This window comes from Cloeon dipterum, chromosome 3, assembly GCF_949628265.1.
Source record: "Cloeon dipterum chromosome 3, ieCloDipt1.1, whole genome shotgun sequence".
NCBI classification, from domain to species: Eukaryota; Metazoa; Arthropoda; class Insecta; order Ephemeroptera; family Baetidae; genus Cloeon; species Cloeon dipterum.
In genome coordinates, this window is record NC_088788.1 from 4,337,831 (window position 1) to 4,358,368 (window position 20,538).

Sequence of the window (20,538 nt, forward strand, 5' to 3'; positions counted from 1 at the left end):
TCTTTAAATAGCACAATATTGTTGTCTGTTATCAGCTTAATTTATTTAAAAGTTCATCGCGTCCGGTGGATTATGGCGCGAAAAAACGGTTACGTGAAAATGCGCGAAAAGAAGCAAGTTTTGGTCAATATTGTGACATAATTTGCATTTTTTACTAATTGTGTCTTTTTGATCGTAAAAACAAACTCTTGACACTCGTACGGCAATTCATTGTTTCCCACATTCAGACGCCATCTTGGATCTGCGCAGTGCGAACCAATTTTATCGCACATCTGGCCCCCACTGCTTTTCAAGTGTATAAAACAGAAAATAAAATTCATTTCAATCAAATCAAATGATGAGTTTCGAAATTTTAATAGAAAAATTATATTAAATTCCAGAAGATGAAAAATTATTAATTCGGCTAGACACACACTCTAAATCAATTCATCGTGAGAGCAAAATGCTATAAATACATGAAACCAAGAGGAAAATCATAGCCGCTTTTCCTCATCTCTTTGGCAGAAACCAATCAAGTGAATTTCCTTGGACCTTGAATGGGCGCAGATCAACCGCGAAAAATGGCAAAACAAGCGTCACGTGCGAGCAATTCAGCTGCGCGCCGGATTTTCCTCGTCTCGATCCGCCCGCGAGTCTTCCTATTCCTCTCCGCAGTTTCGCACTGCCTGGAATAATGAAGGTGCTCTCTGCTCCCACTTCGCATCTTGATTCAACGGCCACCTTTGGCGAATTGTTGCATCAATTCGCGTGGAATGCGACGAGCGTTTCCCGTCACTTCCTTCCTCGTGCTCGGCCTTTGATCATTCAGCCGCGCACACGCACATTTTCCCTGTAGTCTACACCAGTGGCTTACAATAGAGGAAGCGAGCAGCATTTTTTTATCGCTCACCGCATTAATCGTGATGCTGTGTAAATTTCTCCGAATTCAACTTTCGACGTTTTGCAAGTGGTCACTCAATGAAATTCGTTTTTATTTCATTAAAGACGGTTTTTAAGTCTATCTCATGTAGTACATTTGATTTTAAACAAATAATTTTAAATTTGTACGGGAATAGGTTATTTATGTGCTAAGAAAGGGTCAAAAAATTAAAACAACTTGGTGTCTAGCAGAAAGATGCGTCCAGGAGACACTTGCCTTGGAACCAACGATACATTTGGCGAGTTTCGGTAGTTATTACATTATCATATCGAGAAGAAATTCCTGATTTTGCATCCTCTTGAGTCTAGAAAAACTTCCATGTTGCATTGTCGTTAATATATTTCGTAATAAATCTTACCATTCTCGGAGGGAAAACTCTTTTAAATCTGTATTGATTTTTATTCTCTCTGTAAGCAGCTTTAATTTCGTCCAGCAGTTCATCCGTCAAGCAAGGCTCACACAGTTGACATTCACTTAAACCACAGTCCGCGCATTTCAAGCAAAGTTCAGGGTAGACCATAACGTTTCTCTTCGCTACCATCATTTCGTTTGCCCTGCGCTCGCTGTGTGCGGAGTAAAGAGTTAGAATTTTATGTATTTCATTCAATTGTGCTCAGAGCTATACCTTTGGAATGATGGATTGAAGAAACTAGATATTCCTGTCAGCGAAAGAGTGCTGAACAGAATTTGGTCATAGAGAATGCTATTATGTGAGTACTGCATTGACGACAAATTGGGTGACATGTTGACCTGTAACAAATTAGGCGATGTTTACCAACAATAAGACAGATTGTTATTTAGGGAACGCATAGTTGATAATATTTTTAAAGAGGAATGATGGAATGATACTGCAAAAGCCAATGCATAAACTCATCCCTTAGGATTCAGTTAAAGCCTAAATTTACCTAAGAAGCACTGTAATTTTTTGAGAAAATTGGCTGGAAAGTTAGCGTGCTTTTCAAATGGTAATGGCTGTCTCCTTACTTGAAATCGGATTTAATTTCAAAACCAAGAGTTTCCCCAATAAGCGGCATACACCGTTGAACAGATTTCGGCAAGAGAAATCGAAATATGCCAAGAAATTGTGGTCAATCACTGTACATTTTGGAGAAAATTGGCAACATTTGAATTTTTACTGTAGGAAGGGCCTTTTTTATTATTGCAAATTATTGAACTAATTGTTTATGGCATCCAACAACTCGAATAATTTTGAATTGTTGCCTTGTATATCATTCCACTTTAGATCCAAACAGTCGAGCTTGAAAGTTAGTCAATTTGGATGGTTTTAGTGGATCTAGTTTGTATACATTTCGTGTGTAAATTTTTATACTAATGTTTGTTAGTTTTAAAAGAGCTATCTTTATGTTTTAAATTGGTTTTTGAGATTACATGATTCGTGCTCATTTGATAATTAAAAGCTTCAGAATAATTATTTTAACTTCTAACTGCAAGTCAATAAATTGATCTCCTACCTCTATTAAATGTACTTTGAAATCCGTGTCAACAAGGAAGTCGAATCGCATCAATTCAAAAAAGCTCCTTTTGATATGCCTATACATTTTGTATTTTGGAATCATCAAATTCGGCAGTCGCTCTACGAAGACGTGTTGAATGGCCGAGTTAATCTGCTTCCAAATATTTCCTGGTTCTCTTCCTGGTATACACAATGCATATTTTGCCGAAATAAATTCATTTCTTTAGAACAACCTTTACCGATGGAGCGAATGTGGGTATCAAACGCTTCTTTATACTCGTAGGACAGCTCTAAGTACTGCTGAATTTCTTGTACTCTCCAAACTGGGTAATAATCGCTTCCAACCACGTATTTCGCTAAAATTGACGAGTTAAATGGCTCATACGGCTTTGCACAAAATCTAAGAATATTATTTTAATTCAATAATTAAATTAAATAGTCGTTGAATTTCGTACCGAAAAACGACATCTCCGTCAAGAGCATACACTCTCAAAGGGTCGAGGGACGTGACGACGACGTAGACCCCAATGTCGAATTTGCGCCCGTCGATGAGTAAAGGGTTGGAGACGTATTCCTGAACGAACGTCTCTTCTGGATTCTTTCCAACTTCATCAACTGATTTTATGGAAACGCCGTGGTGGTGTATGCTTTTTTCGACAAAAAGTTTATCAGGATTATCCATTGCCTGCAAAATCATTTTGAAAATTAGCAAGAATCACTTCGCTTAAAACCAAATAATTAATGTACGTATTGATTGAATTCTTCCTGTTGCTGCGGAAAACGAAATGATTTTGGAATATAAGCACTGCCGATGACCGATAACATCATTTTCTGAGTGACAAACAAATTAACTCCAGGCATTTTATTCACTCTTTGGTGAGGCTTGAGATTCCTAATTTTCATATCCAGAGTTTCATTGGAGAATGGATCGACGTTTGTCCAGAAAACATCCCAGTCTGAATCGATGTCGTCGGTTGTTTGATGACCGAGTCTTTCAAACGAGTCATAAACGTGTTGCAAATCTCCTTTGTGGGTCTATGGACAGCTTTTAAGGGTCGTGCTAAATATGATTTAGTGGATACCTCTATTGTCCAAACACAAACGAGTGGTTTCTTCTCTTTTGGGCATGTTGACTCTTGCTTCATTGAATGTATCATGTACATTGACAAGAGGGTGATGATTACAACAGCAATGTTACCATTATTAGTGTTTTTTACAGGATTATGCCCCTCAGTTACCCTGCTGCTTTTAAATTTTCATGATTAATGGTGACCACATTATTTACCTTTATTACTATACCTTTCGGAGCCACGTTGATTTTTTCCCATTTTAGTATCTAAATATGAGCCATAATCAGTCAAAGCAGCAAATTTCTGTCCAGGGATCGATGGATTTTGGTGGAAATTTTTTTTGCGTTAATTTTGCCCTAATTGACATACAAAACAGTTGAGACAACTCGGCCTTTCCGATTTTTGCGGGTTTTGCGGGCGTTCAAGTGTCAAAATCTGGGAATTTTGAGTACTTCATAACTTTGCTCAGGGTAGTCCTAGAACAAAAATTAAAAAACCCGTAAACTCGTCTCAACAATGCAAACAACTTTTACATTGACCTCAAAGTGGTAGGTCAAAGGTCAAGGTCATAAAAATTAATTTTTTGATTTTAAACTCAAATTTAAAAATGAATGTATTGAAATTTTTTATTTTTTTCGTAGCCATTTTGTAGAGCACAAAAAATGAAGCTAAAAACGTTAAAATTTGGAATGGTGTTTTGCCTCATTTTTTTAATAAAAAATGAAAACTTCGAAAACCCTTGTTTTTCGAGGTTGGTAAAAAACGATGATTGACCAAATCTCGACTTCTAATCATCTGATTTTGAAAAACCGCATACCGTTAAACTCGTCTTGACATCTCCAAGTGTACTAAAGGGGTATGAGACCCACCAACCCCCTACCCCAATTTAACCCCCTTAATAACGGGAAATTTAGCATTTTTTCGTCCGTTTCAACACCTTAGCACGACGTTGACGAGTAATTGTCTTCTTTAAACCAATTTAGTTACTTAGTTCACTTCAATACGAGTCAAACGGTACTTAATTTTTGTAAATAGGACCACCTTTTTGTGTTTTATTCGAGATTTGGTGCTCACCGAGCATTTTAATGCATCCGCGTCTTAATAAAAAAATTTGTGCCACTCAAATATCAGGTTGTAGTGGTCCTATTTTCAAAATTTAAGTATCGTTTGAATCTTATTGAAGTGAACTAAGTAACTAAATTGTTTTGAAAAAGACAATTACTCGTCAACGTTGTGCTAAGGTGTTGAAACAGACGAAAAAATGCTAAATTTCACATTATTAAGGGGGCTAAATGGGGGTAGGGGGTTGGTGGGTCTCATACCCCTTTAGTACACTTGGGGACGTCGAGAGGAGTCTAACGGTATGCGGTTTTTGAAATTCGGATGACTAGAAGTCGAGATTTGGCCAATCATCGTTTTTTACCAACCTCGAAAAACAAGGGTTTTCGAAGTTTTCATTTTTTATTAAAAAAAATGAGGCAAAACACCATTCCAAATTTTAACGTTTTTAGCTTCATTTTTTGTGCTCTACAAAATGGCTACGAAAAAAATAAAAAATTTCAATACATTCATTTTCAAATTTGAGTTTAAAATCAAAAAATTAATTTTTATGACCTTGACCTTTAACCTACCACTTTGAGGTCAATGTAAAAGTTGTTTGCATTGTTGAGACGAGTTTACGGGTTTTTTAATTTTTGTTCTAGAACTCCCCTGAGCAAAGTTATGAAGTACTTCCCAGATTTTGACACTTGAACGCCCGCAAAACCCGCAAAAATCGGAAAGGCCGAGTTTTCTCAACTGTTTTGTATGTCAATTAGGGCAAAATTCACGCAAAAAAAATTCATCAAAATCCATCGACCCCTGGACAGAAATTTGCTGCTTTGACTGATTATGGCTCATATATACTTTCTTTTAAAATCAAGGGGATGAAAGCTTGTTTTGATTAATTTTATCAGTATTGAATGGTTTATAAGTTGAATTATCGCTCAAATGTACTTACTGTGAATATTCCAAAACAAATTAACTTTCCGACAATTTTTTTAACAGACTACACGCGCAGTTGTGTTCATATGCCTGTATCGTTAAACGGGTCATCGTGAAAGGTGAATACGTTTCGTTGCTCGTTATTTCGCGCTTCCGCTTTTGAAGCTGATAGTGAGTTGCTTTTACGTTAACCATATCGCTTTTGAGAAGGGGAAATTTTCTACGGCGGGTCAACTTTTAACTATCATATTGTGGTCGTGATTCGAGAGTGATTTCAAGTTTTTTTTCATTAACGTAAAAATTTATTTTCAACTATTTCCATGCCAAAAATAAAATTGATCTAGCACCAAGAATCATCCAGTAGGCATTTTCCTTGGAACCACCGATATATTTGGATGGTTTGCATCGTAAGCATTTTATTGTATCTTAAAGGAATTCCAATCCGAGCCTGTTCTTGCGTCTAAAAAATTATTCTCAAGAGTGAAAAGATTTTCAAATTAAAATTTAGGCTACCATTTTAGGAGGAAACAGCCGTTTAAACCTGTACTTATTTTTATGCTCCCTGTATGTGGCTTTTATGTCGTTGAGCAGCTCTTCTGTCATGCAAGGCTCGCACAGTTGACAATTAATAGAGCTGCAGTCTGTGCATTTCAAGCAATGCTCTGGATAAACCATAATATTCCTTTTGGACACCTCCATTTCTCTCGATCGATTTTCACTGCGGAGGATTAAACATTTTGAAGAGTTTAATAATGAATGCCAAAATAAGACGAACTTTTGGAATAAAGGCGTGAAGAAGTTGGAAATTCCAACAAGAGAAAGAGTGCTGAATAAAGTTTGGTCATGACGAATTCCGTTTTCTGAGTTTTTCACAGACGACAGATTAGGAGACATGTTAGCCTGAAATTTTAGAATTTTATTTTAATATATATTAAAATCTTACCCTAAGAATTACCTCCAATAAGTACACCTTGAAATTTTCATCCAAGATGAAATCGAACCGAAGAAGTTCAAAAAAATTATTTATGTGCTTGTACTTGTACACGTAAGGAAGTATTGCATCTAATCGCGTTAAATAGACTGACTCAACCGCATCCCTAACTTGTTGCCAAATCGCTGACGGATCTTTCTCTAAAAACGAGTGAAATTTCAATAAATTTTCCTTTTCATTACCTCACGAACCAATTGATCGGATGTACGCATCAAACGCGTCTTTTGGCTTGTGCGACAGTTTCAAATACGGTTGCATTTCCCGCACTTTGTAAGCAGGTAGGTAGTCTTTTCCAATGACGTATTTCTCCAAAATCGATGCATTAAACGGCTCGTACGGCTCAGTGCAGAAGCTTAAATTTTAAATGCTAAAATTCTGAAACTCGTATGGGTGGTAATCACCGGAACGTAGCATCACCCTCTAGAGAATAAATCCTCAGAGGTTCGATTGAAGTAATAACAACATAGACGCCGATGTCGAATTTACGTCCGCCGATGAGAAAAGGATTAGCCACATACTCCTGGATGAATTTCTCACTTGTATGCTTTGAGATTTCATTTAGTGCTTTAATCGAGACGTTGCGATGGAAAATGCTCTTCTCGACAAACGATTTGTTTGGATTTTTGGTTACCTGCAATGCGGTGAAAGTTTAAGGCAATTTTAAAATAATTATTAATATATAGCACTCTAACATATTCTAAGAAAGCCTCTTGCTGTTGAGGTAGTTTGAATGATTTTGGGACAAAGGAGCCGCCAAATGTTGATAAAGTCATTTTCTGTGTGACGAAGTTGTTTCCTGGAATTTTATTCACTCTTTGGTGAGGCTTCAGATTTTTCATTATTCGTGCCAAAGTCTGATTGAAAAATGGACAGTTGTGTGCCCACATTACGTCCCAATCTGAGTTTATATCATCTGTTGTTTGAAAACCGAGACGCTCAAATAAGTCAAAAACGTGCTGTAAATGTTTTCTATCAATCTAAAAACATTACCAATGAATATTAATTGGATGGTTCTCATTAATTTAATCCTACCTCCAGACTCCAAACACAGACAGTTGGTTTGTGATCCAAATTCTGCTCAATCCGGTGCATAAAAGTTGTTGAATAGATAGAAATACCGGCAATTATACTAGCAAAAAGTATATAATTCTTTATTTCCGAGAGTCTTACTTCCCGTCCTGAACCTTTAATTCTAACGAAGGGAAATATTAATTAAACATTGATTAAATATATTTTTTTTAGAAAAAAGTACTCTTGTGGTGAATTTGCGCCTCTCCGCTGTTTCGTCTTCATCTTAGAAAACTGAAAATATATGAAAGAGGAGAATGCAATATAATTTAAAAAGGAAATTGGATTTTTTTAATTATGCATAATCTCAAAATGAAGAAATTATTTTGCTGTTGCTAAGCTTTTGCTCACCTTGTAAAAAACAATTCAATGCGGCGTTTGACTGTTTCAAAGCGATACAACAAAATGCCAGGTTAAAGTGCAGGCTGTTGGTTTTGTAACATTATATTATCTCGTCATCGTCAACAGGAAATACTTATCGTTGAAGCTACAATTGATAGTGCGAAAAGTGTCAAACTAAGTGTGATTTTAACTAATGCTATATAAAATAAAAGTAAATTACGAGGGCACAATTCCTTCCGTAACGTGGTATTTTTATTTAACAACAATGGTAATTTTCAGGAAATGTCTCGAGAGTGTCCATGGCGGTCTCAATGTCCGGAAATCGTTCGCTGCCGTCAGCTGCAGGCCCTCTACGGCCCAACCCTGTTCCTCGTCCGACGACCAGGACCCCTGAGCCTCATTCTCAGGGCGTCAGCAGTTTCGAAGCCGATCAAGGTGCGGCTGTCGGGCCGGCATTGGTGCTCCTGCAAGACATTTGCCACCGAAAACGAATTGTGCGTGCACTTGTGCTGGGCTTTGCTGCGACTTTTCCGACTATCACCGACAAATACTCTTTCTTACCAGGTAAAATGTGAAATTACTCGATTAAAGGCCATTGTTATAATTATAATTTCAATCATTTCACAGTATAACAAAACCTTTTAAATTTTCTTTATAGAATATTAAATAAAAAACCATAAATAAATTTCCTAGAAAGCAACCAAATTTTAATGAAAATGTATTGCTTTTTGTCTTTCTAATTTTGAGATTTTTCTGTTTTGGTCCAATTAAGTTGCTTTCCAAATAATTTAGGTTTAAAAACAGGCATGTGTATGTTTGCTACCAGTCAAATAAAACAGCTTTAAATATTTTTCGGTCAAATTTTTGCGGCAAAAATTCAATTTGAGCTTTTTAATTTGTCTTGATAATGCATTTAAAGCCAAATCTGATAGATTTATTTCACATTACAGCTTTATTGTTATTAAAACCAGGCATTAATAATAATTTAATATGAAGCTGGGCATGGTGGAGAGAGAAATCACATCGATTTTGAAAACGGCCGTGCCTCTGAGCGGCGGCCCAGTCTCGCGAGCTGCAATTCTGCAACAACGGCTGCCGACACACAGTGAAATCAGTAAAATCTTGCCCGATTTGGACTGCAAACTGCCAACGGTCGCCCCGCGTCCCGTGACCAACCAGGACTGCTGCCCCATTTGCCTGGAGCCGCTTCTACAGAAACCCTTTCCAGGTTTAATAAAATTCTTTGAATTAATTGGTTTTTGCTAAAATAATTTTTACTCCTTCAGTTTCCCACTGCCGACACAGCTGTGGAAATCACGTTCACATTCGCTGCCTGCAAATCTGGGCCAAGTACAATATTACAGAAGCCTCGGATGGACTTTCAAAGACCATCAAGTGTCCAGTGTGCAGGTATTCAATTCAATTCAATTCAAAATAGCTTTTATTCCATTAATCCGAAATATATACAGTTGCGATTTTGGAATATGTTCAAATGTTGGTATGTTGGAGATAAGTTCATAAAACTCATAGTCTATCGTGTTTCACTGTGGTTTTTTCCTCCAAAATTGGAGCTGTCGACAACATGAAAGACGATGAATTTAAATTATATTCCAGAATAACAAAGAGATTCTGAATACTTAGATAAATGCTGTAAAAAAACATTTTCTTAAAGAAACAAGTGTTATTCACTATGGTTATTGATGAAGAAAATATTACCAAATTAATTTTTACAAAGTCGCTTCTTGAATTAAACATAAATTAGTGCGAAAAGACTCAAGGATAACAATATAAATCACGCTTGTCTGAGAGCTTGTTTATAGATAGTATATTAACAACTGAAATTCATATCGATGACAATGATTTAAAATATTTAAAAATTAATTTTACATTGCACCCATCGCTTATAAATAAATATTTACAAATTTATCTCATAATCAGTTTTATTTTCATACTGTAACAAAATTAAAATGGAAAAGCATTTGTGTGTATAATATGATAATTAAAAGCCTGATTATAAAAATATAAATAATTTTATGCGCAAAAAGCTACCCGGAAACTCTTGCCAGGCTTGGGGGTGTCCGCACTTTTCTGCGTTCTTCTGATTTATTTTTGAGTACATTTTTTTGTTATAAAATTAGCACTAGAATTTATTTTATAAAAATATATTTTGTTCACCCATTACATTTTTTATCTATTTAACGGACATGCGTGTTACGAAAACTGTTTCGAAAAAAATGAACAATATCTGCAATAACCAATTTAGTTTTAAAGAAATCTTTAATATGGTTCTGATGGGCTATTAACCCCATATATTGCCACATCCATGAGAAAAAATAAATGCAGTTTGAACATAATTATTAGAAGAGGGTTGCTTAGATATTTCTTCAGCAACTATGTTCTTTTAAGGCACTTAAGTTTTCTTTGAGGCAAAAATTCGTTGGGAGATCGTTCCATACAGGCGGTAACTTTGAACTTGAAAATAGTTTTCGGGCACTTCAACACTTACAAACGGGGCTAACTATTTTATTCGGTGCGCTCGTGTCTTACCAAACTGGTTTACATCATACAATGAGGTCACTAAAGGGCAAAAATAGAGCGGACAATTTTATACAGAATTTTATGTGTCTGAACTAGCCCGGGCAGATTTCTCCTATACCTATTACATTTAATATTTGACATTTTTTAAAGAGAGCAGAAGGTTTTTGACCACGTTTAACATTATATTACATTATTATTAGGCTTTTTACGAGTTGTATTCTTATTCTTTCTATGGCTACGTGAATTTATGCGACATAGTCAGGGGTTTTCCAGCAATATGTGGGTTTCTGCGAACCCTGGCTTCTAAGATATTCGTGATTTGCATTAATCAAACACCGCTTGACACTCCTCAAATTTCCAGGGGTGTTTTCAACTACGAGGCAGACATGCAGTCCGAGTTCCGAAACGCACCGCGTTCGAGGCCCCGGGCGACGCTGCCCCCTCTTCCAGCAGCCCCTCCTGATCGTGAGCAACAGGTAAGCGCATACCCTGACACCTTTACAAAAGAGTGAAATGACACACTCACCCCCGAGGGAGCGAGGACGGCGCGCCGAAGGGTTTGACCCCGATTCTGTTTCGGCTTTATGGCGTCTAAAGGGCACACTGATATATTGCCTGCTCCCCGGGCCGGGCGCGAGTGAGCGAGTGAGCGTGTGTGTGTGTGTATTTGTGCGAGTGTGTTTTCCCTGCGCACATATAAAAATCCGTATCCGCGCGCCGCACAATATAATGTGTATGTGATGTATTGCGCGCTACAGCAACCTGTTGTTCGCCCTCGTGCCTCGCCGATTGAAAAATTGCCCTCTAACGACTCTCTGTGCGACCGCAATTTTATTATTTGCTGCCGCTTTTATCGCGGCGCAGGCGGAGGCTCCCAGCTCCCACCGCCCGACGCTTTTGACGAGGGTTTGTTTCCAGTTGTCAACACTTTTGCACTTTTGGCTGGCTTCGTGTGAAAGCCGATTTGATTGCCCCTTTGAAGTTTTATTTGATACACTGTGTTTGCCTGAATCTAGATTGAAATTTTTAATGACCTATTTACACAGGAAAAATTCATTTGCTGATTTTTTTATAATCCTCATCTAATTATTTGCAATTGCATCGTTTAAAAAGTGGTAGAACTCAACTAATTCACCAGCCAGAAGAAGATTTGGATGCGATTTTATGGTTTTTTTGTGCTATACAATTAGTTTCTACAAGTGTGACAAAATGAACCAGATCTAAAACGTTATTATTAGCAATTTTTGTCATCAGAAGAGAGATTTTGAATTTTAAATTTCCAGGGTAATATGGATGAATTAACAATTATGTTTTGATTTTAGGCTCTGAATTTAAATTTAAAAAAATAATCAGCGGCAAGGATGAAGAATGAATAACATTTAAACAAAAAATTAATTATAATACAAATTGTAAGATTTGAAATTTTAAAGTCAGCAATTGATGTTTTCATGAGACGTTCTTAAATTAAGTTTAACAATTCAGTTCATCATTAATTAAAACCCCTTCAAATTTCCCACGACCAATTTGACCGCCGGATATAAAATAAAAAAAACTACTACCCGTCAAAAGCGGAGAAACGCCAGCGGGCAGGGGACAGTTTGAATCAGCATCAAGTGATTGCCATTCTCGCCGAGTGGAAGAGAAAGAGAGAGACATTTGCATATTTACGTTATTCAGGTGACACCTCTCGCGCACGCCGATCTCATTTCCATGCGAATCCCGCACCCCGGCACACACACACGCACACTATCCATCTCGCATTTTTGCATGCTGCAAATCAAGTTGATTTAAGGCCGGGAATCGATTTCCCATCTGCTGCTGGCTGGCTAGAAACGAAGCGGGGCAAGCTAGCCAGCCAGCCAGCCAGCTAGAGCGAAAGTTATTTGAAATAGGCAGCCGGCGGAGCAGGCAGGCAGGGCGGGTTGCATGGGTGGTTTTATGTGAGCAGGGGCTGATTCAGTTGGCTGCTCTCGGCACTTCGTCTTGCCGATATCTCGTGGCCCGTGTGTTGGACAGCGATAGAGAGAATTTCGGCCCGGCACCACAGCAGCAGCGCAGCACTTGGCCTCCGCCGCTGCCGCCGCCGCCGCTGCAGTGAATTTGGCTGGCTCAAAGATAAATACATGCAGTGAGTGCTCTCTCTCGCTCGCTCGCTCTCTCGCTGCCTGCTGCGTGTGTCGGTGCTTTGCTTTTCTCTCTTTCTCTCATGCCAGCTCCTATCTGTTTTCTGCAAACACTCTCGGACCTTCCACCACACTGACAGCTGCTCCAATGAGATCTGCGCGGAATTTCCGTGAGCTGCTTTATTGAGAGTCCATTGAGGGATAGTGAGCTCCGCACTATGCAGTTCTTGAATAGTGACGTTCTTCATTATGGAGTTTGGATTTACTACGTTTGGTTGTTTTAAACCAGTTTTAAACTTTTTAAATTTTTTACCTCGGCTCAGCATTTCCCGTGGGCTATGAGCTCACTGGAAAATTAGTGGCAATTATTGAAACACCAGATATTTGTCCACAAAGCCGCTGGAAAGGTGCGAAAACCAGCAGGTGGCGAGTCGGTGTCGGTGCGCCTCCCAGCCCGTTGAATTATTTGAGCTTTTCGAGTCAAAAATTTTGGCAGTTGTGAACGTTTTATATTTTTAAATTAATAGCAGACAAACGTTCCAGACTACAAATATTTTATCAACCCTATAATTTTTAATTAGATTAATAAGAAGAAAAAATAGCTTCCAATACATACATCAATTCAAGTGGTTTTCGTATTTTTTTTATCAAAATATAAAAAATTACTCTATTGTTTCAAAGAATGGGATTTTCCTTACAATATAATCAGCACTAATATTGAAATTAATTTCATCGTAGTTTTAACTCTTCGACTATTTTTATCCGTCTGGATTGGAAGTCTATTTAAATCATGAGGTGTCAAGAACAATTTTACTCCCACAATGGTGAAAAATGTCTTGCCCCAAAATCCATACTAATAAAAATTACAGTTTTAAGTAGAGGATTGAGTCAGTAGCTGTCTTTAAACCATTCCTTAAATACACCGAATGCCTTGTTTAATCAAAGATTCGGTGGTCCCTTGACCAAGAAGTGTTAAAAATTAAATGAGAATAGTTTTCCAGCAAATTCAACTTTTAACACCATTATTGACTTATTGGAAATATTTTTAAGCCCAAGAAGTGCGCAAGGGAAACAAACACTATATATAATTCCAGAGTTTTGTGGCTTCAGACAAAGTTATAGTTTATGCGTTTGAAACAACTGAGAAAACATAGAAATTGATAGCAAACACAGCTCTCACGCGGTTGATAGAGCTGTAGATTATTTTGTATTATTGAAACGGTAACTTTGATTCAACACAGCAGAAGTGTTAGCAAAATCTATATCAAATGGCAAAGAAAGAGCTAGTTCTCCTAGCCATGAATTAATTACAATTTCATCAGCTTGCAAAAATCATTTGCAAAAGCAATTGCAAATTTTTGCACGTTTGTTTATATCTTTAGAAGTCAACTTTTCGCTTTATTTTTGTAATGATCCAAGCGTCAAAAGCATCTATCTATCATGGATAAGCGCAAAAATATTTTCCCCTTTTTCCTCCAAAAATTCAGCTTTGGCAATTTGCTGGCGATGCAGAATCTCGCGGTCGACGCAGAATTCCAATTTGCAATGTTTACGAGCAAACTAAATTATTCCTGAAGCCATGTCCAGCAAGGAGCGTCACTCGCTCCGCCTTGCGAGCTGCGTCCGCTGGTCGGTTTTACTTAATCAAATCAGCAATCACCGGCGTGAAACTCCTTACATACAGAACTAGCTGCTTCTGCTCTCAACAAAATCTCGTGGCCGGCGTTGCGTGCGCTAGCCAGCCACACGCCGGCTTGTTATCCAGGCGAAATTGCTTTGTTAAAAATTCAAATTCCCTGGGCATAATAATCACGGGCTGTCTCTCTCTCGCTCTCTCTCTCTCTCTCCGGCAGCCTCCTCCTCTCTCTGTACGTGTGCGGCGTTTTATCTTGTGCGGCCAGCGCACGGCCAAGTATTTTACAACATTAGTTTTGGCCGGCTACTCTAATAATTCAGCTCTCTCTTCTTGTCAGGGCTCTCTCTCTCTCTCTCTCTCTCTCTCTCTCTCTCTTGCTCTTGCTCGCTCTCCCCTGCCTGCTAGCTCCACCAGCTCTTCTGCATACGAGCAGCTAAGTAAATAGAGTATGGTCCTAGAGTTGGCCAACTGCGCCTCCTCGGGCCACCCACTCTGTTAGAGGTCAGTCCGACCCGGAATTGCCGCCTTGCGCTCCGATATTGATTCATCGAAAACATCACCATTCCAACACGAGGAGAGCACCATTTACTACTGTCGCAAGCCGTGAAAGCTTTTGGTTTTAATTAAAATAAAAAAATATCTCATTCTTTATCAACAAAAGATTTACTTAACACCCGACTGAGTTCAATGATCGTCCTTCAAGCGCTCCTTGAGAGAGTATTATTTCATGACGGTTTTATGTCGAATTGGTATACGCTTTTCCTGTTGCGAAATAAATAGGAACTATTTCTCTCTTATTTAATAAAAATTTGCTTTGATCTAAACTGTTAAAATTAATCAGAAAAATTTGTGAATCCTGAGGAAGATAAACTAAAAATTTAATTTGTTTGGTATGTACCCTCTGCATGTCCTCATTTATATATTTTTATTTTCATTAGGCTTGTGTTATTTTACAACAAGCGAAATTATAAATTAAATTATGCTAATTATCATGGAATGTTGTCTGAAATTAAAAAATGTCAGAAGAAATTAAATGCAACTCCCTTGGTGTATAGCGAGCTGGGGATTTTCCCATATTTCTTCAAAACGGTACTGAAAATAATAACTTAAGACAACCTCGCAAGAACTTAAAAGTTGTCCTTTTAAAGCAAGTAAAGGAAAAGAGTTGAAAATCTGCACCGGCCTTAGAAAATTCTCAATCGAAAAAACACTTTCCAATCTATGAAAGCTATAAATTTAAATATCAACTTTTCTATGTCCTATTAAAAACAAATTTTTTATTTCCTTTCATACCCTATTTCTCAGTTAATAAAGATTCGTGTTTACTTGATAATTATGTTAGTTAAAAATTATTCTGCGAAAAAGGCAATATCAATTTCGTCTCATTAATCCAAGCGTCTGCCCGTGCTAAAAAGAGCGAGTCGAGCGCGCCGCATGCAAAACCCTTCTGTTCTCGTCCTCTAGAATTAACCCTGTGTGTCCATCGTGCGGTGATGTGGTTGCCTAGGCAACTGGCAGATGGATGTAAGGCGCGCATTATTATATGACCAGGGGTTTGTTCAAGCAAGTCAGGTTACTTTCCCGATGCCCGTCGCCGCGTCCATTGTGGAGCGCACACACACACACACACACATGTACACACACACACGCGCGCGCGCGCGCGTCCAACCTGGATTGTGTGTACGTGTGCGATGCCTGCGCGGAATTCAAACAGCAGTCAAATAATCGAGTGCGGCGTGCGTGCGAGCGGAAGCAATCTTGATGGTCAGCGCAGAGAAAACTAACTCATCTTCACTCTCTCTCTCTCTGGCCGGCCAGCGGGCTCTCTCTTTCTCTCTCTCTCTCTCTCTCTCTCTCTCTCTCGGGCTGGACGGACGGCGCTCTCGCGAATCAATAAAGTGTACGTACGCGACGTACAGCACCGCCGGGAGAGATTACAATTCACAATTTGCGCCCCGAGATGCTGTTTGGCCGCCGCAAACGCCGCTCGGCCGGTCGGTCGGTCGGCTGGCTGCTGGCCGGTTGCCCACCCCCGTCCACCCCCGCTTGCCCACCCCTTTGATGCTGCTGCCGCTGCACGGCGAGGGGACGACGCCGCTCTTGAATTAAAACGCCGCAGCGTGCCAAGTGCGGCGAATTAATTTCTGCTCTTATGCTGCACTCGCATACTCACACGCAGATAGTTCACCCCCGAACGCAAGCAAAAGGAGGGTGCCGAGAGAGAGAGAGAGAGAGAGAGAGAGAGAGAGAGAGAGAGAGAGAGAGAGAGAGAGAGAGAGAGAGAGAGAGAGAGAGAGAGAGAGAGAGAGAGAGAGAGAGAGAAGACTGGAATTTGAAAATTATGGAGCGCGCACTTTGCGTCTCGAATTCGGATGGAAATTTACGACTTCGGGCCTGCCTTTGATGGAGCTAGTTAATTTTGATAAGAGCTGGTGAGCTGATACAAAGTAAGATTGCTTCGACTGAAGGGAAGACAAAGGCAAATTTGGTTAGAAGACTTTTGTGTCCAGCAAGTGTTTCAGTTAGAAATTAAATTTTTTCCATCTTAATTTAATAGAGATTTAAATATTTTTATATACGAAATGAAACTCGTCATATCATATATATTATTTATTTTGATAAACACATGAATCTCTCTACATAAATTGAGCAGGGAAACGATTTTTTCTTAATAATTTTCACCTTGGAATGATGCGATACTATAATTGTTTTTACGGTTCATATAAATAAAGCAACACATTCTTCTCAGCAAACTGTTTTTGAAGTTGGCAGAAAATTCTAAATGAAAACTTAAAATATCTAACGCACTGGGAAACGTGAAAGTATTATCAATATAGCAATAAAATTTACATCCATTAATAGGTATTTTACGTGTAGTAGTTTAAAATCACGATCTTTAGTTTGTGATACCCCTTATATGGCCCTTGTAGCAGGTAAAACACCTGTGACAAAAGAGGGAGGTACAATACCTGCCACAAGGGCCACATAAATAAGGGATATTACAAGTTGTCAATAAAATGTTTCCAAGAAGAAAAAATCATTTGACTTTGTTGATTTAATTAATGGGGTCCGGTCCTAAAAATATCGCTTGTGCTGTCATGAGGGAAATTCTTGCGCAAGTAAAGCGGGAAGTTTATTGTTCTTTTATTTTTTAAGCGACAAAGAGGACAATTTTGGCCATAAACAAGCCTATTGAGCCTTAATGGTCTGTGGCAGTGTCATAAATAACGGGGGACATTCATCATATGGCTTTAGCCATTGCTTTTGGGTAGCGTTTAATATTTTTATCTGATTTTCTTTTGTTTTATAAATGTATAATAATCATGTTGAGCCAGTCTTTAATAGAAGGTGTAGGATCAGTAGTTGGATGAAATGAAACTCGACAAATGACAAGTTTACTCAACTACAGATTTATAACTAGACTGAGCGAACAGAGAACGGCCTAAACGGCTGGTCGCGAAGCAGTTTAATTTGAAACATATTTATTGCTGTGCATTACTAACAAGGGTGAAATTGGGTTTGCCTTTATTGTCAGAGTTTATTGCAGGTTTCAATATCAATGAATTAGGACACAATTAGTCAGCTAATTAATATTGTCAATTCACCAGTTGCATAAACCCTAAGTGTTCGAAGCCGCCAACAGATGGCGCCACCGTAGACTTTCGATTTTAAGGCACTTTCGCTGCGATTTCAGACTCAATTTAGCTACCGTGCATTCTTCAATTAATTTGATAATTTTTGACGTGCTGAAAAACAAAATCGGTTCAGCCAATCGCCGTAGAATTGTGAAAATCTATTTTTTGAAATAAAAAAATCTTTTCCAACGTTTCTACGGCGAATGGCTGAACTGATTTTGGTTTTCAGCACGTCAAAAAAAAGCAAATTAATTTAAGAATGCACAGTAGCAAGATTGAGACTGAAATCGCAGCGAAAATGCCTTAAAAGCGAAAGTCTACGGTGGCTCCATCTGTTGGCGGCTTCGAACACTAAGGGTTTATACAACTGGTCAATTTAACTACATTTTGAGAGAGTATAATTTGGGGAGAGGGGGGCAGAAACATCTTGAGATTTCCAGCAGCGTCTTAAGTGGGGGTGAGAAGTTACACACACAAGTGGGTGCGAGAGCCAGAGCCACCACAAAGGTAAAAACTCTATCATTTTAAATCTAAATTGAATTGTATTTTAGGAAAAATTTACAAAATTTCTTTGTTTCGGATTTTTACATGGATACCATACGACGGACACGCCTTCATATCCTGTTTCTAATTTGTGGCAAATTAAAAGATAAATGATATGCCACACTTTAAACGTCCTGATTTTGGTGGCTTGGTTTTATCCCTTTCTCCATTATTTTACCAACAAACTACAAAGCGAGCGTGGTCCCTTTCAAAAACCGCATGTTGGGCAATTGCGAAATGGCCCCGACGAGAAGATCAAATTCGCATTTTGGCGAGCGTGGCGGCGGGCAAAAACGCGGCCGGCAGGTAAAGAGGTGGCTCGGCGGCGGTGGCCCATCTCGGTGGGCCAAAGGGTAACCACGAACGAGTGGGCCTCGAGTACTATCCGTTGCACACACACACACACACACACACACACACACACACACACACACACACACACACACACACACACATACTCACTTGCGCAGAGCCAGACACTACTCGCCGAGCCACAGGGCGCTATAGTAATGGTATGTATGATGAGAGCGGGCCGCTTTAATCCTTTTTCTCCAACGCGCGCACTCTCTTTTCCGCCACTGCCCTCTCTCTCTCTCTCTCTCTCTCTCTCTCTCTCTCTCCATTCCATTCCATTCCATTCATGAATGAATGAAAAGAAGCCCGAGGGGCACAGACACACGCCGACCCTTTTTACTCATCGCCACCCGCCAGTCCGCCCTCGGTTGCGGTACCAAACTGATACACTTGTGCATCCACTCCTCCGACTCCGACACCAGGATGACAGGCTAATCGTCTTTCCCGCCATCTCCGACCAATATTTATTGAACAAAATGGCAAAATAAATCCGCAAGCTTTACTTTTCAACCGGATTTGCCGCCGTCGTTTTATAACTGGTCGAGCCAACTTTTCACGTGCGTTCCGACTCGGATTATTGGATTGCGCTGCAAATTGTCACGTGATGAGTGATCAATCCTGGTGTACTGTTTGGCTCAGGTTTTTAGCTTTTAATTGTAAACAGTCAAACTAAATGGATAAATAGTTTTACTTTTCTTGGCAGATTTAGGAAAATGAACATGCAGGAATTTTATGATACTAATAAATTGCGAAATTGATATTATTCTGCATACTGAAAAGTCTAAAATGGGTGGCAGCTGTAAGTTTTTTTGCCTTTAAAATGTGGTTTTAATTTCAAACACATTTATCAGTATCAGAATTTAATAACATGAGCACAAAGCACATCGTAACGCACATCGATTCGCCAATTTTGCAATACGCAAAAATGCACCTCTATTTTTTGCGCCAAAAAACAAGCTGGAAAAAACACCTTTTTTGGGGTTTTCAGGATTTTTCCCAATTAAACCCAAAACAGTCACATTTCACGCCAAAAAAGTCAGCAGTTTTGGAAAATTACGATTATACAGTTAGAATTTTTGGTCTTTTGGTGAAACCAGCGGGGTCCAGATGTGCGATAAAATTGGTTCGCACTGCGCAGATCCAAGATGGCGTCTGAATGTGGGAAACAAAAAGCTCTCTTTGGATTGCCGTACGAGTGTCAAGAGTTTGTTTTTACGATCCAAACGACACAACGCAAATTATGACGCAATTGACGAAAACTTGGTTATATTCGCGCATTTTCACGTGACTGTTTTTTCGCGCCATATACTCACCCGGACGCCATCTCTGCGCATCGCACGAATCTGGCCCCCCGCTGGAAAAAATGTAGGTTTTTTCCGAAGCCTGGTTCAAACAGACAATCGTCTAAAATCCTCAAGTTTATCAGTAAATTGTTTGCCGATCTCATAACGTTTTTAAAAAAGCGGTGTCGGTGTTTGCAAATGCTATCAACAAATAATTTACATATTAGTGTCCATGTGTATTTACACAAATTTAATGCCTTTACTCCCTCAATCATTGCCACCTTTAAAAGCGCAGTTAATTCTATCGCTAAACAGAGTACTATGTAAATTGATAGATAAACGAGCAGAGCTAACAGCCGGAACCTTTCTTCACACAAAATCCAAGACAGTAATTTATTAGCTCTATCTGCTTGCCACTGCAGCAAGAGAGTCGCGCAGGTTGCATACTCGGGAAACGTCAGGCGCTCGCTGGTCGGGCGAAAAGTTGATGCGACGCGTTCGCGGCGGCCACCGCACGTGCCAACTCTACACTGTCCGAACGGTTCACAGCTTCACGTGTGTGTGTATGTGTTGCAGGAG

The 20,538-nt window shown here is 39.1% G+C and overlaps 1 protein-coding gene and 2 long non-coding RNA genes across 3 annotated transcripts; 1 reads left to right on the top strand and 2 right to left on the bottom strand.

The window, feature by feature from the left end:
- Positions 1–1,102: 1,102 nt before the first annotated feature.
- LOC135940035 (probable tubulin polyglutamylase ttll-15) lies at positions 1,103–5,537 on the bottom strand. The gene is made up of 10 exons (XM_065484682.1): positions 5,463–5,537; positions 3,693–3,729; positions 3,476–3,635; positions 3,141–3,428; positions 2,849–3,078; positions 2,633–2,793; positions 2,392–2,573; positions 1,545–1,669; positions 1,278–1,482; positions 1,103–1,223 (listed from the first exon to the last, which is right to left on the bottom strand). The coding sequence occupies exons 2-10, from the start codon at positions 3,719–3,721 to the stop codon at positions 1,104–1,106; spliced, it is 1,500 nt and encodes a 499-aa protein (XP_065340754.1). The 5' UTR covers positions 3,722–3,729; positions 5,463–5,537; the 3' UTR covers position 1,103.
- A 428-nt stretch (positions 5,538–5,965) lies between these two features.
- On the bottom strand, positions 5,966–6,696 carry LOC135940930 (uncharacterized). Its single transcript, XR_010574933.1, has 4 exons — positions 6,629–6,696; positions 6,402–6,577; positions 6,222–6,346; positions 5,966–6,164 (listed from the first exon to the last, which is right to left on the bottom strand). It is a non-coding gene; the product is annotated as an uncharacterized LOC135940930 (long non-coding RNA).
- Positions 6,697–8,935: 2,239 nt separating this feature from the next.
- Positions 8,936–10,855, top strand: LOC135938423 (uncharacterized). The gene is made up of 3 exons (XR_010574656.1): positions 8,936–9,075; positions 9,134–9,257; positions 10,747–10,855. It is a non-coding gene; the product is annotated as an uncharacterized LOC135938423 (long non-coding RNA).
- Positions 10,856–20,538: the final 9,683 nt, after the last annotated feature.

What these genes read in the sequence shown, in the direction of transcription:
- LOC135940035 (XM_065484682.1), bottom strand. Translation starts at nt 3,721, where the DNA reads ATGGGAAAAAATCAACGTGGCTCCGAAAG. An exon ending in TTTGTGTTTGGACAATAGAG is followed by an intron (nt 3,429 to 3,475) that starts GTATCCACTAAA and finishes AGCTGTCCATAG; the next exon opens with ACCCACAAAGGAGATTTGCA. An exon ending in TTCAATCCATCATTCCAAAG is followed by an intron (nt 1,483 to 1,544) that starts GTATAGCTCTGA and finishes CTCCGCACACAG; the next exon opens with CGAGCGCAGGGCAAACGAAA.